Source organism: Dipodomys merriami, unplaced genomic scaffold (assembly GCF_024711535.1).
Source record: "Dipodomys merriami isolate MVZ:Mamm:240054 unplaced genomic scaffold, mDipMer1.0.p SCAF_198, whole genome shotgun sequence".
In the NCBI taxonomy this organism is placed as follows: Eukaryota; Metazoa; Chordata; class Mammalia; order Rodentia; family Heteromyidae; genus Dipodomys; species Dipodomys merriami.
Window position 1 is genome coordinate 986,651 of NW_027203359.1, and position 23,326 is coordinate 1,009,976.

The 23,326-nt window shown below is 45.5% G+C and overlaps 1 protein-coding gene across 4 annotated transcripts in view; it reads left to right on the top strand.

The window, feature by feature from the left end:
- Ttc7b (tetratricopeptide repeat domain 7B) overlaps positions 1 to 23,326 on the top strand; it is a 211,873-nt gene that overhangs the window by 36,260 nt on the left and 152,287 nt on the right. For all 4 annotated transcript variants that reach the window (XM_070028563.1, XM_070028564.1, XM_070028565.1 and 1 more), the window contains one exon: positions 18,639 to 18,769. In XM_070028563.1, the coding sequence (XP_069884664.1) occupies positions 18,639 to 18,769 (131 nt within the window). The remainder of the gene's footprint in view (positions 1 to 18,638; positions 18,770 to 23,326) is intronic.

Here is a 23,326-nt window from a genome sequence, read left to right on the forward strand (position 1 = left end):
GTACACTGGAGAAAAATGTGTTTACTCTTCTCAGGTAGTGACTAAATACGTCCATTAGATCTGATTGGCTAATGGTGTTGTTTCCGTCTTTTTTCCTACTTCCCTCGGTTCTGTTCATTATTGAGAGAAGCATTGACATGGACAACTATTATTTAGAACTACATTTTCCTGTTTTTGAACTCAGGACCTGGTCACTTTCCCTGGGCTTTTGTGCTAAATGCTAGTGTGCTACCAATGGAGCCACAGCTCCACTTCCAGCATTTGTGGTAGTTTATTAGAGATAAGAGCCTCCTGGATTTTCCTGCCTGGGCTGGCTTTGAAAGGCAATCCTCAGATCTCCGTTCCAGAGTAGCCACCAGCACCCATTTTTGGTTGCATTTCAAACTTCTTTTCTACCAATTGATTGGAGAATTGAGATGCACGCGTGTTTGTTGGGATCTGCTTCTTCATATGGCTTTATTGCTGTCCAAGCTCCCTTTCATCTCACATTGCGGGGCAGGGGTACTGGTAATCTGTGTACCTCAGAGTTTCTTCATTTCTCCTTCTCTTTCCAAGGCCAGCTTTATCAGATAAGGCTTCTTGACTGACAGCTTATCTCTTTCAGCACTTTACTTGTATTGAGCCACTACATTTTGGCCTCCAGAGTTTCTGATGAGGTAGCTATTGATAATCTTGATTGAGAATCCTTTGTATGTGAAGAGTTGCTTCTCCTGGTTTTTGTCTTTCCTAAGTTTGATGATTTGGTGTCTCTTTCAGCTTACATTATTTAAAGTTGGTTGAGATTCTTGGATATTTGTATTCATATCTTTCATTAAATGGGTGAAATCTTCGATCTTTGGAGGGCGCTGTTTGCTTACTTTAGCATAGATGTGCTTGTGCTGAACTAGCTGTAATCTCCCATGAACCCCCTCTCTGGAAGTTGCAAACCTTTAATAGGCTCTAGAGTTGCATATTGCACCTATGTTGTTGTTGTCTCCTGGGCTTCCTACTCTACCATCTCTCAAGGATCCTCAGTTTACAGCTGTGTGTGTGTGTGTGTGTGTGTGTGTGTGTGTGTGTGTGTGTGTGTGTGTGTGTGTGTGTGTGTGTGTGTGTGTGTGTGTGTGTGTGTGTGTACTCTACCATCTCTCAAGGATCCTCAGTTTACAGCTTTGTGTGTGTGTGTGTGTGTGTGTACTCTACCATCTCTCAAGGATCCTCAGTTTACAGGTGTGTGTGTGTGTGTACTCTACCATCTCTCAAGGATCCACAGTTTACAGGGGTGTGTGTGTGTGTGTTTGTGTGTGTGTATGTGCGTGCTGGTCCTGATGTTTGAACCCAGGGCCTGGGCATTTTCCCTGAGCTATTTTTGCTCAAGGCTTGTGCTCTAGCACTTGAGCCACAGCTCTACTTCCGGCTTTTTGATGGTGAACTGGAGATAAGAGTCTCACGAACTTTCCTGCCCAGGCTGGCTTTGAACCATGATCCACAGATCTCAGCCTCCTGCATAGCTAGGATTACAGGCATGAGCCACTGGTACCTGGCTCTTCTGACCCCTTATATTTTAGCATAGATATAAGGTGGTGCAGGACAAATTTGAACAGGCATTATTTTGAATCTGTAAGTAAATTGGGGGAATATTGTCATCTTAACAATATGAGTTCTTCTAGTCCATAAGTATGCCTTCCTTCATTTCAAGTGTTTTATAGTTGTTGTTTCTTTGTTTACCAGTTTCCATTCCTTTCTTCACTTTGTTCTGTCTCTTATTTTTGATATTATACATCGAGTTGCTTTCCTAATTTAATTTCAAGAGTGTTTATTGCTATAGAAATACAGCTCATTTTGTAACCTGTATGCTTACAGAACTCATTTATCAGCTCTTAATATATTTTTAAAAATTTATTTCAGGTTTTCTATATTTAATTTATCATGTGCAGATAAAGATAGTTTACTTCTTTCCAATCTGGATCACATAGTTTCTTTTTGTGGCCTAATGGCACTGGCTAGTGCCATACCTCCAGTATGACATTGAGCAGAAGTCTGCACGTAGGTAGCCTTACTTTAAGGGGAAAGCCTTCCATCTTTAAGTATTAAGCATGATGCTACCTGTTAACTTTCCATACGAATCCTTATCAACCTTAAGAAGTTTTCTTCTAGTTGGCTGTTTATTTTTCAATCACTAGATGTTAAGGTATTATCAAGTACTTGACATTTGTGTGCTTCATTCTTTCAATATAATGTTTTACATTTGTTGGATTCCATGTAAAACTCACCTTGCATTTTTGGGCTAGCTCTCATTTGGTTGATATCTATATCTATATCTATATCTATCTATATATATATTTATAAAATCTGCATTATATGTAGCTAGGTTTGATGTGCCAATATTTTGTTGAGGATTTTGACATCTGCATTCATGATGGATATTGGTAATTTTCCTGTGATGTCTTTGGCTTTGGTACCCTGTAATACTGTTATGGGGTAAACCGAAATGTTCTCTCTTCTATATTTTGGAAGAGTATATGACGGATTTGTGAAAGATTATAGAGTTAATTTTTCTAGGTCATTCGGTATATTCACAATTGGTAATTCACAATTCACCAATTGAATCTGCTTAAGACTCAGCTTTTTTTGTAGCTCTTTTCTAGTTACTAGTTCAATATCTGATTACGATGTTTTCTTTTAAAAAAAATTAGCTTATATTAGCTATATAGGCAGATTGCATTGTTACCTTTCCACACGTTTAAAAAGTATTCCAATTTCTCTATTGTCGTGAGAGATTTTTAAAGCCTTACTTTCTACATTCTGTGTGGTAGAGGATTACAGGTGTGCACCACTCTGCCTTGCCTATGTGGTATCTTTGATTTGGAATCCCATGCTTCTTGATCATGGCAAACAGCCCTGGCCATAACACTAGTTGTATTTAGTTAGTTCCAGTTTCAGAGTTGATGACTTAAAAGATTGCCTCTGTACTGTTCTTCAGTAACAATTGGATGTCAATACATGTCCCAGGCAAGAGGAGGTAGTGGCAGGAAGCTGAAGGGCAGGAGAGAGAAGCCCTTCTTTTCTTTTTTTTGGTTAGTTATGGGGCCTGAACTCTGGGCCTGGGTGCTGTCCCTCAGCTCATCAGTTCAAGGCGAGCGCTCTTCCACTTGAGCCACAGCGCCACTTCTGGATTTCTGCAGACACATTGTGGCCAGCTGCCATCACAGAAAGGCTCCTCTCTGATCTTAGCTCCTAGGCAATGGCTCCCGCCGTAAGTTCTTTAAGATCTCCCTCCTCCTCGTGTCCCTCCCACCTCTGTGAGAGAATTTCTGCTATGCTGAATGCTTTCCCTCTTTTTCTCTTTCGTTCTATACGTCAGATCCCTTTACTTGGAAGAACTAGATGCTTTCTTTGTTCTCACTGGGTGCTAACAGACTCCAGTGATCCACCTAAAGCCTAGATTCCAAATATAGAGGGCTGTATGGAGGCCAGACTCCAGAAGCATCGGGCGCAGCAGCACGCTATGGGGACAGGTTGTGTGGCAGTGGCGTTGGCGTGCAAGGTGAAAGAGGGAAGAACGAAGGTGACCCAGCTTTCAGTTGAGCTCACTGGGCCGGGAAGGAGGAGTGGAATTTCCTCAAAGAGAGCAGATTGAAGTTGAAATAGTAAACTCCGTGTCCAGTAGAGGGCGCTGTCCTAGAACCCATCCGAATTGTGGGGTTGCTGCTCACCCTGAGGGTGCCTAGGCTACTGGTTTCTTGGTCAGGATTCAGGAGCCACTGAAGCTCATGCAGAGAACCATGGTGAGTGAGGAGGCAAGGACGGAGCTTGGACCCTTCCGTGTCCACCAAGTACCTGGCCTGCCACCAGAGTCACACTTCCAGCCTGGTGTTACAGGGCCTGAAACACACAAGCATTGCATTTGTGTATGCTCAGCAAAGGTGACTAAGGTGGTTGGTGAAGGCCTGGGTCAGGACAAGACAAGCCGAAGTAAATGTGCCATGGCAAAGCCCACATGGAGGTAATGGAGTTGATCCTCCCCTAACCCTCTCCCGAAATGTCCTCTTTTCTCTTATGCTTGAAGCTCAGGTTCCCCAAGAGTCCTCCTGGTAACTACAGCCAGTCTAGGCATGGCCACACATTTCTCCAGATTTCTGCACAATACGTCCCAGTCTTGCCAGGCTGGCCACATGTCCTGTTGTGTCCCGCCCACACTCACTCCAGGCTGCCTGCCCACTTGCCCACCCACCTGCTCTTTCCCCTTCCAGTGCACTCCCCCCCCCCCACCTTCCTCCTCCCCTGCTCTGCCCCCAGCCTTCCATTCAGACCTCACCAGCTCAGGATCCCCCCCTGTTTCTAGCCAGCACCACCTAGTTTGGTGCTTGGGTTTTGTTTAATTGTTTTCCATGGTATTTACTTCTCTCAGACTAGATTATAGACTAATTCATGAAGCCGGAAGATACAGGGCCAGCTCTGGGCCCCCCAGTGCTGCCTCTTGTCTAAGCTGTCCCTCCTGCGCTGGCACAAGGACTGTGCCTGCCACGTGGAGGGCGCTTACAACGAGACCACTCTTTACACATTTGCTCTGCTATCCGAGGGTACGCCACTGAAGAGAAACTGCCCAAGTTGCTTAACACTCAAGTAGCTTACGGAAAAGTGTGGGGTTTTCATTCTCCATGCCTCTTATGTTTAGATGACAATGAACTCTGGCCTGCTACGAAGCCAGACTTGTCTCTCACTCTCTCCTGGCCACCCTCACCTCTAGGGCAGGTCACCTGTTTGTTGTTGGCCTCTTGGTTCTACTGATCCTGACTCACCTGGCTTTGAAAGCCAATGACCCTCTGGGCTTCCTGAACCTAGCTGTCTCCCCTCAGCCACACGTGTGTTTGCATTCCTGCAAATCTCCTTGGGGCCTAGATGCACACACAGCTGGCATGGTCACCTAGTCCTGGCTCTTGTTTTGTATTTTAGGGCCAGGATGCTTGATTCCTACCTAGCACAGTGCTTGTTCTATCTAAATCATGGCTGGCGTTCATTTTCTTCCCCCAAATGTTCCCGATGCAGTGGGAATGAAAAAAGCATCCATATTTGGAAAGCTCTGAGCGCTCTCGGGGGCGGGAGCAGAGCACAGACTGTTCCGCCGAGAAGGAGGAGGTTGAGTGTGGCTCAGAGTGAGACTCTCCTGAGTGGGCTGGGAAGGGTGCAGAAGAGCAGGAAGCTGTAGGCTGGCCCTGGCCCGGGCCCTGGCCCGGCTCCCTGCACACTGCCCTGACCCATGAACAGGCAACAGAAGGCAATTATCTTCAAGGCCTGCTGCAGCCGCTCAACACGGAAGCACTTGGGTTTATGCAGTGGCTTCTGTGGTTTATGCAATGGCTTCTGTGTGCCAGGTTCTAGAGTAGCATTATTAATTATAATAATTAGTATTAATCACAGCATTAGAAATCCTTGTCAAACCCCGTTCTAAGCACTTGCCCCTTAGTCATGGATGGGTAGGGTCTCCCCTTAACGGGGCTCACCAGGGTGGATCCCCACGTCCAGCCCCTTTCCGGGCCGCGTCACTTTGCAGTAGCGGATTTTTCCAGGTGTTGGGGCGGCACTCAGTTGCCTGCAGTCGGCCGTGGTGGACAGGGCAGGAGGTTCGAGGAAAAGCCTTTCCCTACACTGCAGACTGCCCTCGGCTTCCGTGACTGACGGCAGGGCGCTTGGGAACTTGGCCTTGTTGGGAACCTGGAATTCCTCCCTCCCGAGGCGAGTGGAGAAGCCGCCTTGGCCCGGAGACCCCGCCCCAGCCCCGGGTCGCCGTGCAGCGCCGCCGGGCCGCCGCCAGGGGGCGCGGGAGCCGCATCCTGGCTCGGGCTGCGCGCTGTGGCCGACGCATGCGCGGGGCCGACTCCCACCCCCTCCCGCGGCGCCTGCGCGACCCCCGGCGTCCCCTCGCCCCCGGCACCGAGCCTCCCCGCATCCCGGGCCCCCCTCTGTCCCCTTGCCGTCCCCCCCTCCCCGAGGCCCGCCGTTACTACTGGCCATCCCTGAAATTAGGTTCATCGCGTGATTGAACTCAACGGCGGACACGGGGGAGGAAGGTGACCGGCCCGCCGTCTTGATCCACGGGATCGGGATCAGGGTCTCCCCGGGCCGCCGTCTTGATCCACGGGATCGGGATCGGGGTCTCCCCGGGCCGCCGCCTGTCCGTGGGATCGGGATCGGGGTCTCCCCGGGCCGCCGCCTGTCCGTGGGATCGGGATCGGGGTCTCCCCGGGCCGCCGCCTGTCCGTGGCGTGTCCGCGCGTGGGTCATTCTGATGAAGGACGCGAGCGGCGCGCTCTGGTCGCCGAGCCGGGCAGAAAAGCCCCGAGGTGCAGTTCTTGGTAGCTTTTATTTCTTTTGTCGGCCCTGGGACTTGAACCCTGGGCCTGAGCGCTGTCCCTCAGCTCTTCAGCCCAAGGCAAGCACGCTACCACAGCGCCACTTCCGGTTTTCTGGTGGTTGATTGGAGATAAGAGTCTCACGGTCTATCCTGCCGGGGCTGGCTTTGAACCGCGATCCTCAGATCTCACAGGCGTGAGCCACGGGCGCCCTGCTCTCTTGGTAGCTTCTTTATTCAGGGTTTCAAGTGGCATGGCCTTAGCCCAAGCTTTATAAATTGGGTGTCGGCAAATGACCATGCCTCTGGGTGCCATCTTGCAGCTGCAGGCCAGACAAGAGCTGGCAGAAAAAAAAAAAAGTCTCCTTTTCTTGGAGCCAGTGTCTGGTCTTCCCAGACAGCACCTTGGATCAGGAGTCAGGATTGTTCCACCAACTGCCACTGTGTGACTCTGGACAAATCATGAACCCTTTCTGAACTTACCATTTCCCATCTACGGTTGGATTATTGAGCTCCATTCTGTTCCCTGGAGAAACTGCTTTTCAGTTGTTGCAAGGTTGAGATCTCTGAGGCAGCGGGGTTAGGGGGTACAGAGGATAGTGTTCTAGAAAAGTCCCGGTGTGGAGAGGAAGGGGGTGAGAGGGATCAAAGTGGGTCATGGCAGTCCTTGCAGTGTGCCAGCTTTTGCCCCAGTGGCAAAGTTAGACAATATGGCCGGGGTGTTTTGGGGCCATCATGGGGTAGAGATCCCCGGGAGCCTTCTGCTGGCTCTTATCTCCAGCTCTGATCTCCGAGCCCCTTCCTGATCTAGAGTTAATGATTGCTCCAGCCGTGGAGGTGCTGCGGATTGCTGCTCCTCTCAGGTTGCCTGTCAGAGCTTCCTGTTTATATTTAGATGGTGTAAGAGGAGTCCTCTCTCTGCCACAGACCCACATTCACATTTAATGTTATTTGCCTTTATAGGCTTATTATTGGTTCTCTTCTTGCAAGCAGCAAGGTCCAGAGGAACTTTGGAGAACAGGAGGCTTAGGTGAAGGTCTCCTGAGGTGTGTCCCTAATTATTCAGGGAATCACTGCCATTTTTATTGTTCGAGAAGGCCTTTCTCCTCAGTGTCACTAGAGGTGGCTGCTCTGAGCAGCTCGGATGTAGCCAGAGCCCGGTGTGCAGTGGCTGCTCATTGGGCTCTGATGGAGTGAGCAAGGACAGACACTGGCGGCCAATTCCCTTGGGGGAATTGGCTGCACCAGGGCCCTCTTTGCACTGTAGGGGGCATACTAGTGCGGAATCCTCTTTTCTCTGGGAGCAAGAGCGAAGACCAGAGTGACATGGTGTCATATATAAGGTAGCGGCTGTGCTAATGTTCTCACCAGGTAGTGGGGACTGGGTGGTGGCTGTTTACTCCACCACTTCACACACCCCTTCCCCATAAAAAAGGGAGAGATGATCATCGGCCCCAGGAGAGTGCAAGTCCATGTGAGCAGTTTCCACCCAGCCACTGATGTTTTGTGCATGCAGACACTGGCTCAGCTTTGCGGGGTTTTTTTTAATTAAAATTTTTTTTATTATGAAAATACAGAGGGGTTACAATTACATGAGCAAGGCAATGGGTACATTTCTTATCAAGATCGTTGCCTCCTCCCTTGTTTGCCCTTCCCATCCCTGCCCTCCCATCCCCCACCCCAGCTTTGCAGTTTATGCTCCTGCTCATCCAAGCCACAGAGGGGATGTGGGGGTTCAAATCCAGCTTGGTCTCAAAAGCCCACACATTTTTCACTTCTAGCTGTTTCACCCAGTAGGTTGGCAGTGACTGTAGGTACCGATTCTTCCAATGAAGATTGAACATAATGTAACAAAACAGGATCTATCCTGAATTGAAAATGTATGTCTACACAAGAATGAGCATGTGAATGCTCAGAGCAGGATTCTCCAGGCTCTAAAAAAAGGGGTAACAACCCAAATGTCCGGCAACTAACGTTGATAAGCATGTGTAGTATTTCCATTCAGCAGTACATTATTGGGCAATAAAAAGGAATGAAGTTTTGGGACTAAAGTGTAGTCATACAATAGTGTAAATATACTGAATTGAGCTTTGTGAGATTCACTTCAGTTTCTTAAAAAAAGAATTAGCTTCTTACATACTTGCTACTCTTGTATGGTAAATCCAGTCGGCGAGATACAGAGAAGCCACATTTTGAGAGGTTGAATCTGGAGTCTTTATTAGAAAGCCGGTGACTGACAGATGGATTCTTGTTGCAACTACACTTAACACTGTCAGAAAATGAGCCATGAGAGCGAGAGAGGAAAGAAAAAGCAGAAAAACAGTACCAACACACCAGAGATCAGCTCCAACAGAGAGCTGAAGTGGGCGCCATGCTGACCGGAAGTGCCAGGAGATACAGCAACACGAACATGGAGACAGGTGGCATGGCACACCCCCACCTGGGCCGGTCTGGGCCTAAATAGAGTCAGGGTCACATGGCAGGGCCACAGGAAACTCTTGAGAGTGTCTGTAGAGTTCAAAGCATGGGACTGACAGGCCCAGTAATCTATTATCTAAGTCCCCTCCACTGCCTCTAGGAATTCAGGCATGCCCATCATCTGGGAGGCGGGACTTCCCCTTCCTCCACCAGGATGACAAGATAACACCAGTTAAATCCAATTTCTTACCCACCAAGTAGCCAAGATGGCGCCAGCCAGACCCAGTCTCCTCACTTCACTACAATAACTATGAACTTTGAAAATATTAGGTGAACTCCAAGAGGCCATGTATTCTGGCTGGCTGCTGGTGGCTAACACCTCTAATCACAGCTTGTAGTCCCAGCTACTCAGGAGGTTGAGATCTGAGGATCTCAATTCAAAGCCAGCCCAGGCAGGAAAGTCTTCCAGACTTTTATCTCCAATCAACTATCAGAAAACTGGAAGTGGAGCTGTGGCTCACAGTGATAGAGTGCCAACATTGAGCAAACAAGGTCAGAGACGGGGCCTAGCCCCAAGTTCAAGCCCCACAACTGACCAAAAAAAAAAAAAAAAGTCAATGTTTGGTATGATTCAGTTGCTGAAAAGTGTCCAGAACAGACAAACCCATGGGAAGAAAGTACATTAATACTTGCCAGAGTCTGAGGGTGGAATGAAGTCCTACTCATAGAATGGGGCTTGTTTTTGTTTTGTTTTATGCCTGAATTGGGTTTTGAACCCAGGGCCTCCAGCTGTTATTGTTGGCATCCTACCATTTGAGTCATGCCTCCAGTTCCTAATTGGGCTTCTTTTTGTGATGACAGAGGTTCTGGAATTATCTGGTGGGGGTTCCACAACTGTGTAAATCTCCTAAGGTACTGAATTTTAATATCTCAATATGCCTCATATGTAGTATAGCAAATGAATAAGACTCTTCCACTTGGGAGTCTTTCCAGCCTATTTGTACCTACAGATAACAGTGATGTAAACAATCATTAGAACCATTGGGTTTGTTTTTTTTTTTTGAGTCTGTCTTCCACATGCTGTTCTGAACAAAGCACTGGCTTTACATAGTGTAAGGCCAGCTGTGGCTTACGAACCAGGGAGTCTGGCTTTGGAGCCCACAGCCTTGGCCACTACATTGCGCTGCACAGGTTTATGCAAGAGACAAAGAGCTGAAGAATAAGGACTCAAGACTGTGGGTTTCTGAGCCCTGCTACTTTCATGTCATCTTGATACGTCACTGCTCAAGGCCCACTTGCCTCTCTTCTATGCAGGTAAATCCTCTAATGGAGGGAGCGCTCTTGAGAGTCAGATAATTTATATCAGACCCATGTGTAGCTAGTACTCAATACATTTTATTATTACTATCATGGTTATAGACTGATGGATAAAGAACATAATTTCATGAGCATTTCAGTTTGGATTAATGTCTTTTTGTATACAAGTATAGATCTAGAAGAAGCATTAATGGAAAGATCATCTTCTTTAGGAATTGTGTCCTTTTTTAAAGCTAATTATTTTAAATTTTTTAAAGTTTTTATAGAGGTGCTGTACAGAGGGATTACAGTTTTATAAGTCAGGTAAAGAGTACATTTCTTTTTGGACAATATCACCTCTTCTCTCACTCTTGCCCAGTTTTTCCCTTCCATCCCACCCACAAGTTGGATAGTTCATTTTCAACCTAGTGTCCAGTGAGTACCACTTCAGCATTTGTTCACCAGTTGTCCCTCCATTTCTGTGACCCCTTACACTCCCAAAGACATATAAGTGAGTATACAGAACAAAATGGAAAGAAAATGGAAACAGCAAAACAAGAAAGAAAAGAACAGAAAAAGAAAAGAAAAAGATCTCTTATTTTCATTTCCTGGAATTCATTTTGATAAATTGTGTCCCTTTTTTATGTACATATGAGAGAGAGAGAATGAGAGAGCTTTTACCTCCTAGTAAACCCTTACAAAAGTAAACAATCATATGGAGGCACACAGGAGGGGCCAGCCGTGGCTCCCAGCACAGAGACATGTTAAAATGTCAGGAGCCTGAGTGAACAGACACCGCACTGGAGGTCTCGGCCACCTCCCACTCTTCTGTCCCAGCAGCTTGTGGTGTCCATTGGCACCCTGTTCTCTACACCCCAGCCCAGGGGGGTCCTCTCATTGAGCTGAGTACACCTGACACCTGTAGGGGCCTGCTGTTCCAGAGGTGAGAATACAGAGCAGCATCCTGGGCTGCCTTTGCCAAGGCTTTGTTCTGTGAATCTTCAATCTCTTTTCCTGAGTTTTTTTTTTGAGCCCTGGAAGTTGAGATCCCTAGAAACCGTCTTACGGCCTTTGAACCCTGTATCACAGGGCTGGGCTTTTCTGGTAGTTGCAGCTAGAAACTCCCTGTGTGTCACCTTGCAGCCAAGCCTGCCACAGGATGTGCCTGTCCCCGGTCTGACTTCTAGAGATGTGGTTAGATAAGAGGAAACAGTGGTGACATGTCTGCCCAGTTCTGTCATAATCCCTTAGAGGCTTTTATGCATAGCATAACTTGGTAAGAAATTATGGTCTTGCATAACCATGTTCATTGTAGCCCTAGTCACCATAGCCAAGGTATGGAATCAGCCCTCAGTGGACAAATGGGTCAAAGAAATATGGTGTATATACACAATGGAATTTTTAGTTGTCCGCTAGAAAACTGGATGACTAAAATTTGTAACATTTGCAAAGAACTGGAAGGACCTGGCGGTGGTGGGTGGGGACGGGGGAGGGGAATCAAATGAAGTCAAGCCCAGATGCACAAAAGATGCTTGTCTTCTCTCATGTGTGGAAGCTGGAATCCTATAGACACTGGGAAGAGGGGACATACAAAGGATACATGTCCAAGAGAACCCAAATGATGTCATTCCTCGGAAATCTAACTCACAGTCCAACAAAATAAACACCAAGAACTGGGTCCTTAAAAGTGGGCGTAGGGCTAGGACTGGGAAGGTGGCTCAGTGGTAGAGTGCTTGCCTCACATGCATGAGGCCCTGGGTTTGATTCCTCAGCACCACATACACAGAAAAGGCCAGAAGTGGCTCTGTGGCTCAAGTGGTAGAGTGCTAGCCTTGAGCTGAAGAACTCAGGGACAGCAACCAGTCCTAGAGCTCAAGCCCCAAGACTGGCCAAAAAACCCCCAAAACACCAAAAAAGTGGGGGTAGGGCCCAAGGGAGGGGGGTAGAGGAGAAAAGAGAGGAACAGGGAGAAAGTACAGTCATAAAATTCAAAGCATATCCTACAATAGTAAGAAAACGGAGGGAAGGGGGGAGTTAGGAGGGATGGGGACAATGTTAAAAGGAGTGACATCCATCAACACACACTGTAGTCATAAACGCCTTTGTTGAATGGCAACTCCTTTGTACAACTACTTAAAGATTAAACAAAAATTACTATCCTGTTTATTTCAATGAGATTTTAGAAAAGCAAAGTATTTGTTTAAGCTGCCAGTCTTTCAGAGTCCCATAGCTCAGGGTAGTGCCTTAGGACAACTTTTCCTGAGGCGGCTCTGGGAGGTGAGGGAAGGTGGGGGAATGCCCTGGGTGGTGCTGATCGATAGAAAATCAGCGCTCTGCAGCCCTGGACTTTGATTTCTGTGTCTTGACAATCGGAGCTCATTTTTATGACTGTTGCTGTTATCAGACTTGGAATATGCTGCTGTTAGCAGATCCGAGAGAAAGGGAATGGTGCGTGTGGCTTCTTAGTCCATAGTCAAGGGTCAGCACCTGTTTTTATCACTTGGCAGCTTTGGAGCCCCAAGTTCAGTCTTATCTAGAAGGTTCTGTCAGCACCTTCCTTGCAAGGTGGCTGTGGGATTAGAAACAGGGCTTGTCCAGTTCCAGGTACAGAGCTAGGTTGTGGAGGGGGGCTTTGCTGACGGTGCTGGGTGCTGAGGGGGCATTACTGAAGGAATGATGATGATGATGATGATGAGGATGATGATGATGATGATGATGATGATGATGATGATGAGGATGATGATGATGATGATGATGATGATGATGATGATGATGATGATGCTGCAACTGTTCTATACTCAGACAAGGCTTCTAGCTGAGGAATCTTCAATTTAGACCTGAAAGAATTGGAAACTCACCTGTCGGTGATGATGGGGCTTTCTGGGGGAGAAGCTGGAGAAGCTACCGGACATGGGAGAGAAAAGTGGAGCCTCGCTGTCAGAGGCATTGAGACCTCAGTGCCCAGGGAGACATGGAGCAGAGTCTAGCTGATGGTGTCGTGTTCTGTAAAGCCAACCTACATGGGACAGTTCAGACAGGGCACACTGGAGCTTTTCATGGAGGACATCTCTCCCACACTGACCTCCATCCCCAGAGTCTCCTCTGTTTTCAACGCTCGGCACGGCCCTGTGCCTCTCCTAGACTACGGCCCAGGGCAGCATCTGTTGGCCCCAGCACATATATTTCTTCCTGGTGTTTCTGACTCCTGTGTAAGCTTGGGCAAGTCGCTCAGCTTCTCTGAACCTCTGTTCCTTTTTTCCACAAGTTTGGGAAGAGGGGGGTGCCCACTAAATGTGGCCACAAAGGCCAATATACACAGAAGAGCCATGAGATGTAGCTTGAACATGCCTTCCCCATCCCTCAAAGGTTCATGGACTAAAAGGCCCCCTCTCCCCAATATAGGGGAGTTAGATGACAGAGCCTTCAAGAGGTGGGGCCTAGTGGAAAGTGATTAGATCACGGGGGCTCTGCCCTTAGATGGGTCTCATGTAGTTCTCGAGGGACCCTAGTCAGTTCCTGTGAGAGTGGATTGTTGTAAATACAGTGAGCATAGTTCCTGAATATCTCTTGCTTCCTTTCCTACCTTCTCACATACACTCATGCCATTATGCCATCCACTACATGCTGATGTAGCCAGAAGCCTCCTGTCAAAGCCTAGCAGATCATGGACTGTGCTATTGAATCTCCAACTAAAAGACTTCTTTGTAGCGTACACAGCCTTAGGTATTTTATTATAGTAACAAAAATTGAACTACCACCTACCTAATTTCCACCTTTTTTATGTACAGTTTTGTTTTGGAAATGCAGATCTTCATGAGGCACTGGTGTTGCACTAGCTATTTATCAAGTCTATTTTTCACCTTTTTTTTGTGGTCATATATTTTGTTGGAACATAAAAAAAAGCAACTAGAGGCGTTCTTGACATAGATCTCCACAATGGGCCTATAGAAAGTCTTGACATGGAATTAAGTATTTTGAAATTCAGCTACAGAGGCCTGAATTCAGGGTGGTAAGTCCAGATTTGCCATTCTTTGATACATGCCCAGTGGCACTTGGAATGATTGCCATCAAAATTGGAGAAAGAAAGGAGCAATGCTTAATTACACTGTTGCCATAAAGGCTCCTCTGCCCATCAAAGGAATTATTACCAGGCGTTCTCTTGCTTGCACAGACCTTAAGTGTCTACCCACCCACCTGCCTAATTAAGAACCCAAACCCACAGAAAATACCCTCTCTCCTTAGTGGAGGATTAAGCTGTGATGGTTTGAATATTCTTACCAACCATGTATGATCATGATCACAGCCCTAGGTAACTTGTTCTCCATATTTTAGAACTCAGTTAAATACAGGTGGTAGATTGCGTGGAACTGGTTTGACCGAGGGGCCTTGTCTGAGTGCAGAGTCCAGTCTTCTTTGGTGTACAACGTCAGGGAACTGATTTTTCTTGACCTTTTGACATACTCTGGAGCATTCATTTTCCTGTTATCAAATCCCTGACACCAACTTGCACTTTCTTGGTTACTTCTCATACAAGCCAAGGACACATTAAGGAATGACTTTTTTTTTTCCTCTTTCTACCCCCTTGGTGCCTTGTAAGTTAAATACTTAAAGCACATTTAGGGAGCTTCAATCCAGGGCTTGCTCTGGAGCTGTGGTGTTCAGTGCTGAATTGTTCGTTTTACCCCATATCTTCCTCCAAAGAAAAGGAGTTATATCATAGTTTATATTGGAGAGAGACTTAGTGATTTTCTTTGCAACTGATTAAACACTTTTGGCTCTAATGGGAAGAGAATGAATACTGAGACTTAGAACTCTGGGGACATTAGTTATCTCTGTTTTCTTTATTATAATAACAGTAATAATTATCTTTATATTAGGGGTTGCCATTTAACAAAGCAGTTTATAAACACAATATATCTTTATCAATGAAACATATTTAAGATAAAAAGAAACCCATGTCAGATTTTGGACATGAAAAATAGTATATATAATATATATGTATAATTGGATATCATATATATATGTATATATATATACATATATATATAAAACATTATAGACAGGGCAAAAGGAGAGCTTAGTGTGTTTGGAAACATAGCAATAGAAATTCAAAATGACACAAGATACTATGTTGGAAATGAGCTTTGCAACTTCTGGGTTGGGGGGAGGACTGGGGGAGGTGGGGGAGGGAGGGAAGGGATACTAGGAGAAAAATAAAGGCAGGGGTAACAATGTTTGACAAGAAATGTACTTATTGATTACCTTACTCATGTGACTATAACCCCCTCCCCCCGTATAACATCTTCTCAAGAAAATAAAATTTAAAAATTCAAAATGAAACAGCAAAATGTTTTTAAGAAAGTGGGAAGAACATAACGTAACTACGTAACAGCTTAAGGTGGCCTGATATATGTGTGCTTAGAGCCCCAAAGAGGGAGGGGCTGGCATGGACACTTTTGGAGAAACTGGCTGTACACTTTAATTTTACAACAGCAAAAAAACACCCAACTATATAAATCCTCTAGGAAGCTCAGTGAAGTCTAAACTTTCCTAATACAAATCGATCACAACCATTGATTTTAAAAAATACCTTAAAAGCATCCAGAACTCTAGGCACCCAGGGCTCAAGGCCTGTAATCCTTGCTACTTAAGAGCCTGAGATCTGAAGATTAAGGTTCAAAACCAGCCCGGGCAGGAAAATCTGTGAGACTCTTATCTCCAGTTAACTGCCCAAAAGCTGGAAGTGGAGCTGTGGACCAAGTGGTAGAGCTTTCGCCTTGAGCAAAAAAACAACAAAAAAAAAACAACAACAACTAAAGGACAGTACTCAGGCCCTGAGTTACAGACCCAGGACTGGTGCTTGCATGTGCACGCACGCGCGCGCATACACACACCCGTACACACACAAGATAAATACAAATGAACATTGTATGATAGTCAGCTCGTTGTCACTGGGCATGCAGCAAGGCACCTTTAGAGTAAGGAAGGGGGAAAACAAACTGCCAACCTCAAACACCACACTCAGCGAAAATGTCTCTGTAACATTTTCCACTCGTGTCATGGTTGTGAGAGCCAGCAGTAGCAGACTATACCACAAAAACTATGAACTAGTTTTGGCAGAAGGAAAAGGATACCAAAAGGAAATATGAGTCAACACAAATGAGCAAAGAACAAAAGGTAGCATAACTATACTGGTGATCATGTAAGAGTTTCCACAATAATTTAAGATTTTTTTAAAAAGATAATTGACCATTTAGACAAAAATAATTATTACAGAGGATAGGGCTTATGACTTTGTGAAAGTAAAATATGTATGGAAGCATATATGTACGGAAATATGTATGGAAGCATGCAGTCATAAAGGTCATATACACTATGTGAAATGTATAATATTTCAAGTAGATTGTGGCAGGCTAAATCCTAAGCCAACCATGCCTGTAATCCTTGCTCCTTATGAGGCTGAGATCTGAGAATCATAGTTTGAAGCCAGCCTGGGCAGGAAAGCCTGTGAGACTATCTCCAATAAACTACTCAAAAACCACAAATGGAGCTGTAGCTCAAGTGGTAGAACACTAGCCTTGAGCAAAAAAAGCGTCAACACTCAAGCCCTTAGTTCAAGCCCCAAGACCAGCACACTCATACAAAAAAAGTACAGGGATTAAAGATATGAATGCTAACGCAAATGAAATGCAAACCGGACTGGTTATATTGATAGCACGCAGAATAGATTTCAGAGTAAGGATGCACTTTTCTGAAAGGATGTAACAATTCCAAAAGTCTGTATACTGAATGACAGTTTTAAAATACACCAAGCAAAGCTTGATAGAATTTCAAAGAGATCAGGCAAATACACAGTTATACTATATTTGGAGACTTCAATACCTCTGTTTCAATACATGATATAATAAGTAGCACAGATAACCAAGAAGGATGTTGAAAGTCTGGAATTACACAGTGAGATAACTTGACCAAACAGGTATTTATATGACATTTCACCCAACAACAGAAGAGGGTGCATTCTTGTTTTTTAAATTTTTTGTTATTATAAAGATGATGTACAGAGGGGTTACAGTTATATGTCAAGTACGTTCTTTTTTTTTTTTTTTTGTCAGTCGTGGGGCTTGAACTCTGAGCCTGAGCTCTGTCCCTCAGCTCTTCAGTTCAAGGCTAGCATTCTACCACTTGAGCTATAGCGCCACTTCCGGTTTTTCTGGTGGTTTATTGGAGATAAGAGTCTCATGGAGTTTCCTGCCCAGGCTGGCAATCCTCAGATCTCAGCCTCCTGAGTAGCTAGGATTACAGGCATGAGCCACCGGCATCCTGCTTCAAGTACATTCTTTTAAAGTATATCATTCACCAAGACCAGAAACCAGTTTCAACTATATTAGAAGGGTCCAGACTGTGTTCTCTGACCTGTGTGCAAGGTCTTCAAGACCATAGGATGTGGACAGTCCCCTAGATAGCTTGATGTTCAGAGATTTTACTGGAGGTCAGTGACCCTCAGGCTATTGATTCACCTTAGAAAAGCTATTTTACTCATGGTTACACTTCAATACAGCAAAAAGGTATAGATTGAAATTATTGAAAGCAAAAGATTCCTAAATCAGAGTTGAGGAGAAAACAGGCTCAAGTTTCCAGTTGTCTTCTCCCAATAGAGTCCTGTGGTTCTCCTTCCTTCCTTCCTTTCTTCTTTCCTTCCTTCCTTCCTTCCTTCCTTCCTTCCTTCCTTCCTTCCTTCCTTCCTTCCTTCCTTCCTTCCATCTTCTTTCCTTCTCTCTTCTTCCTCCTTTCCTCCTTCCCTTCTTCCCTCTGTTCCTTTCTCTCTTCCTCTCTCTTTTTTCTCTTATAAAAGTGGGTGAATGGGTTATGAGCGATGGGTAACAATGTTGTCAGACACATTGTATTCATATACTATTTTGTAGAATGGGAACTTCTTTGTACAACTACTTAAAGATAATAATTAAAAAAGTTAATAAATATAAAAAAGTGGGTGAAGGATTCTATCTGGCACTTCATCAAGGAAGATGTATAGATTACAAAGAAGCACATGAAAGATGATCAATGCCATTAGTCATGAGGGAAATACAAATCAAAGACCCTGCTCTACTATGGCTATAAATAGAAAGTCAGACAATAGCAAGTATTGATGACTGTGGAGAAAATGGAGTGTTCATGTAAAAAGGTACAGCTTCTTTGGAAAATGGAATCGCTAAAACGTTTCAAAGAAGAAGAAACATGTGTCCATGTCCATGCTGTTCCAGTGCCTGTGACAGCCTGGTTTCTAATAGCCAGAGTGGAAGTAGCTCTGTATCTTTCAACTTGCATGTCAGTCAAATCAATCCGCATTCTGTGTGTGTGTGTGTGTGTGTGTGTGTGTGTGTGTGTGTGTGTGTGTGTGTGTGTGTGTGTGTGTGTGTTCTCTTTCTTACTACATTAGAAGGTTCCATTTTTGCTTTACAAAGAGAAGACAGGTTGACAAACCACTTCTCTAATGGCTGTTATGTCCTAGAACCATTTCATGATCCTCTAGAAAATAAATATTAGTCCCATGAACACTACCCAATTTTTATGGGCTTGCTTTTTGCGTTTTTAGGACTCTGTTTAGAGAAGCTGCCTATTTCATCTTCTACCAGTAATCTCCATGTGGACCGGGAGCAGGACGTCATCACCTGTTACGAGAAAGCTGGGGACATTGCACTCCTGTACCTCCAAGAGATAGAAAGGGTGAGTGAGGCCCCATCTTCCTTCCCCCTGGTCGTGTTGTTTCCAGTTGGGTTGTGGACCCTGGTAGTCAGCCTCAGACAAGTCCTTGACTTGTCTGCCTCTGGGCAGACAAAGCCTTACTTACATTCCTGGATGCTCAGGACAGGAACCTGCCAAAGCAGATTGCTTAGTGAATGTAAAGTGTTTTAAGAGCCTCTCGGCAGATGTGATGTATTTGTCCATACCCTTAGCACACTGGAGCTGGCCAGTAATTCCTGGTCTCTTCAGCAACATGAATCCTTTGCCCTGTGTGGTCCCTGTGCCAACACGTGGTCCTCTGGGGAGGGAGGGCTTTACCTTGAAGGGTGGCAGAGATCTGCTGGGGACTTCCACTGTGTTCTCTGAGGCCAACAAAGATGATCTCCGGCAGTTCATTGGGAAGCCCACTGACAAGAAGGCTCTTGAGCAGAGGACAAAGGCACAAGAAGTCCTACGTTCACACCTTCAGGCAGAGGAAGCTGGGTGAGGCCAGGGAGGCCTGGGCACCTTGTCTGTCGAAGAGGGATCCTTGTCTTTTAGTTTTTCTTTTTACTGAGTTCTTCACCCCTTAGCCTGGATTTTCCCGTCTATACAGAAAGCATAATAATAGTTCCTGCTTCTTGAAGTTCTTTGGAGGATTATGTAAGGTCATGTCTATGATAAAGGCACTTAGCCTAGGTTGGGGGAACATATTGGATTCTTGGGAAATGGCATTTATTTTTAATGACAATAGCTCCCAGCTGTGTCTGCTATATCAGAATTTTCCTGGAGTTCTAACCAAGGCTAGACTCTGATCTCAACCCCCTCAGAGCCAGAAATGTACCCTGTGGGATTGTTTGAAATTATTATAAATCCTATAAGTCTTTGAAAATGATCAGAAGGCTTGTTCTATCAATTTTCTGGCCTTTCTTCTCCTTAAGGATTAGAATGGAGAGGTCCTATCATTTGTGGGCTTTTGTTATTTTTAATATGTAGTGTCTGGAAATAATCTTTTTAATAAGTGATTTTGTCCTGAGTTGGGGGGGGTAGGATGTAGATCAGAATTGCCTTTGAGGGAGAGCAGAGTGAGAATCACCAAAGTTGGAGCTGCACCAGCACCTCACCTGGTCCTGACCATGGCTGTAAGCCGTGGTTGATGATGTCTGGGAACTCAGGGAGCTATGTGGCTGTTGTCCCAAAATGTTATTCCAGGTTCTCTGAGGAAGGAGTTTTGCTCCTCTTATCCAGAATTTCATCAAAAGAGAAATGATCACGCAGGTGTTTTTGAAATCCACATTCCTTCTCCTGTCTGCCTACTTAGAGCCAGCCTGTGTCACCTAGCCTAGATGTTCTTGTTGACCACAAGCAGTTACTCTCCAGCCGCTGTCTGGCCCTGTCATGTCAGAGCCTCTTCCTGACGGGGAGAAAATAGAATCACAGCCTCTGTCTTCCATGACGTGAAGCTGGCAGACATCTGAAGATACTTCCTGTTAAGTTCATTCATATACCTCATTCACTATGGGCTTCTTTAGTGGGGCCATAAAGGAGACTCATTCAGTTATAAAATTCAAGAGAAAGCTTCCTTCCTTCCTTCTTTTTTCTTCCTCCTCTTTCTGTTTTGGAGATGTAGTGATTATAGGAGTTCGATTTTGATAAGAAAATTGGGGCCCAAAGACACAGGAAGTTAGGCTTAGCCAACTTAGCATGGGGAGAAGCTTCTTAGACTAGGGTTAAACCTCAGCCTATTTAGGTGACAGTTACCTATGTCTGGCCCTGATATTTCAATCTGTGTTTTCTTTTATGGAAAACTTTGTTCCTCCTTGATTTCAACAAGCTGGAATATTAATAGTGAGACAGGTTGGATGAACCAAACATGTGTTTTGATTGTAATAGATATGTAAGAAATTATGTATTGAGCAATGTAAAGTCTGGAGAAAATGGGTTGCCTTAAGTGACCAGTGGGCTTGGTGAAAGTTCAGGGTTTGTTTGTATGTGTCAGCGTCACTGAGGCTTGATTACTGTGTGGAAGGTAGATATTTGTTTATTTTTTGTGCCTATCCTGGGGTTTGAACTCAGGGTCTAGCCACTGCCCCTGACCTTTTTTGCTCAAGGCTGGCACTCTACCACTTGAGCGATGGCTCCATGTCCAGCCTTTTGGTGCTTAACTGGAGATGAGTCTCACAGACTTTTCTGTCTGGGGTTGGCTTTAAACTGTGATCCTCAGATCTCAGCCTCTTCATAGTGAGGATTACAGGCATGAGCCATCAGTCTGGCTATTTTTATTTTTAAAATCTGAGCCTGATGGACTGAATTTTGAATTGTGAAAATGATGCATTGCTGCAAACAGAAATGTTAGAGTAGAATCTGAAAGCAGTGCAAGCCGGGGTCACGCCTGCCTTGCACCACAGGTAGAGTATGCTCTCAGATCTAGAACCCCTCCAGGCATGCGTGCAAGGCCTGGCCATAGTCTGAGTTTCCCCACATTGGGTGTGTCAGTCAGATTGGAGGTGGTTTTATTGTTTTTTTTTCCTAGAGGGAAGTGACCCCTTAGAAAGGAAGCTGACCTTGACTTGCCCTTTTGGCCACTAGCTTAAGCTACTATAGGCAGCACCAAAGTGAATGACTTCTTGAAATGCTGGCTGTGTCATCTCTTAGCTGTGGATCTGTGGAAAAGTCATTTAACCTCTCTGTGCTCCCAATGCTCATCTATAAAATACCAACAATAGCACCGTATGGAGGCATGAGGACAATGAGGCCCATGCGTGGACTGCCCAGAGCATGGTCAGCACACACTACATGTCCTTGGGTCACTTGCTGAGGAACCTTCCCTATCCTTTGAAAATTCCAGGTATTCAGAAATATAATCTAGAATATACAGGCATACTGTTTTATTGGGAATGTAAGAGAACTCCTAGGGAACATGTCTGTGGTGAAGTCATCTTTCCAGGTGTTTGGTTTGGCTAAAGCTAACTCAACACCATTGTGCCTGTTGTCCATGCTGTGGTCTGGGCTCCCATTCACTACTGGCTGTTGAGCTTGGTGCACTTGCTTGTCCCTGTGACCTCAGCTTTCCTTCGGTGTAGTTCTCCCAGATTCATCTCACCTCACAGGCTGGTCCCTCACGGACAGTCAATGTGGCAGGCAGTCCATGGAGGCTGGCAGGAGCTAGTCTGTGTGTGTGTGTGTGTGTGTGTGTGTGTGTGTGTGTGTGTTTGCTTTTGCACACATATGTGCGTACCTATGCTACAGCTTAAACTCAGGGCCTGGGTAATCTCCCTTGCTTTTGTACTCACAGTTGATGCTCTACTACTAGAGCCACACCTTTACCTGTAGATATTTTTTCTCTGGTTAGAGATAAGAGTTTCATAGACTTTTCTGCCTAAGCTGGCTTTTAACCTTGATCCTCAGATCTCATCCTCCTGTGTAGCTGGGATTACTGGTGTGAGCTACTGGCACCTGGCTAGCTAGTCATCCTTAACCCCTGTGCCAGATGTCAAAAATGAGAATAAATGAAAGCTGTGTGCATTAAGTACTTGTTTCATGCTGCCCTGCTCCTACTGGGGTTACAGAGACATCAACTAAGGACTGATACAGTTTGTTTTTCTGAAGGGGAATAGAATATAACAACATTTTTGTATAGAAAATAATTTAATCAATCATATCAAACCAGAGCAACTAGATGGAGCATGGCCTAGGATGGGCTTCATTAGTTTATCTTCAGATGGTGGTGTGGTGCCAGCAGTGAATTCTGGCATTCTGCCCTGCAAGAGCATCTGGTAGCACAGGACAGGAATAGCGGTGACTTCAGCCTTGGATATCATCATATGAGCCCAGCTTTTGGCATGGGAAGCCATCCTGTCCCTATCCTTTGCACACATCAGCCACCAGCTGCTTGTGGCATTCTTGAGCAGGTGTGCCAGGGTGGAACTTAACCTTCTGCTGACCCGTTATTTCTTCACACCCTATTTTAGAAAAGGAGGTAATGCTCAATTGTAGATATCCACTCCATTTTATTGAATGTGTTATTGCTAAGGTACTGAAGAAAAATGCCAGGTTTCCAACACTGCAGGGCCTGAGCCACGTTCCTCTGCTCATGAGAGCATCTTCTGGGCTGCAGGGTCACTCCAGAGCTCACGATGTCCTCCCGCGAGGGGAACCTGTGGACATGGCCATGGGATGCATCAGGGTGGGATTAGATTAAGCTCACTGTGTGTCTTGACTTCAGGCCAGGTGTCCCAGCAGTCTGTGCTGCTGCTGAGAAAAGCAGCGTGTGAGCTTGGAGCTCCAGGTGTCTGCCTGGCGGCCTTAACTGGGAGACAGTAAAGAAGAGCCTTGCCCCTCCTCATTCCAGAGGAGGCAGTGGGTCCCAGCTTGCTGTAATACCTATAGAAACGTCCAGAAGCTGCCCTGCCAGCCTGTGGGTCTTTAGCCCTGCCCCACAGACTTTGAGCATGTCATCTGATTAAGTGGATAGTCTACAACTCTTGAGATAGAAAAGTCTGGAAGCCAGGAAAGAGCAGTCACTTAGGTTCTTTTTTGTTTTGTTGTGTGTGTGTGTGT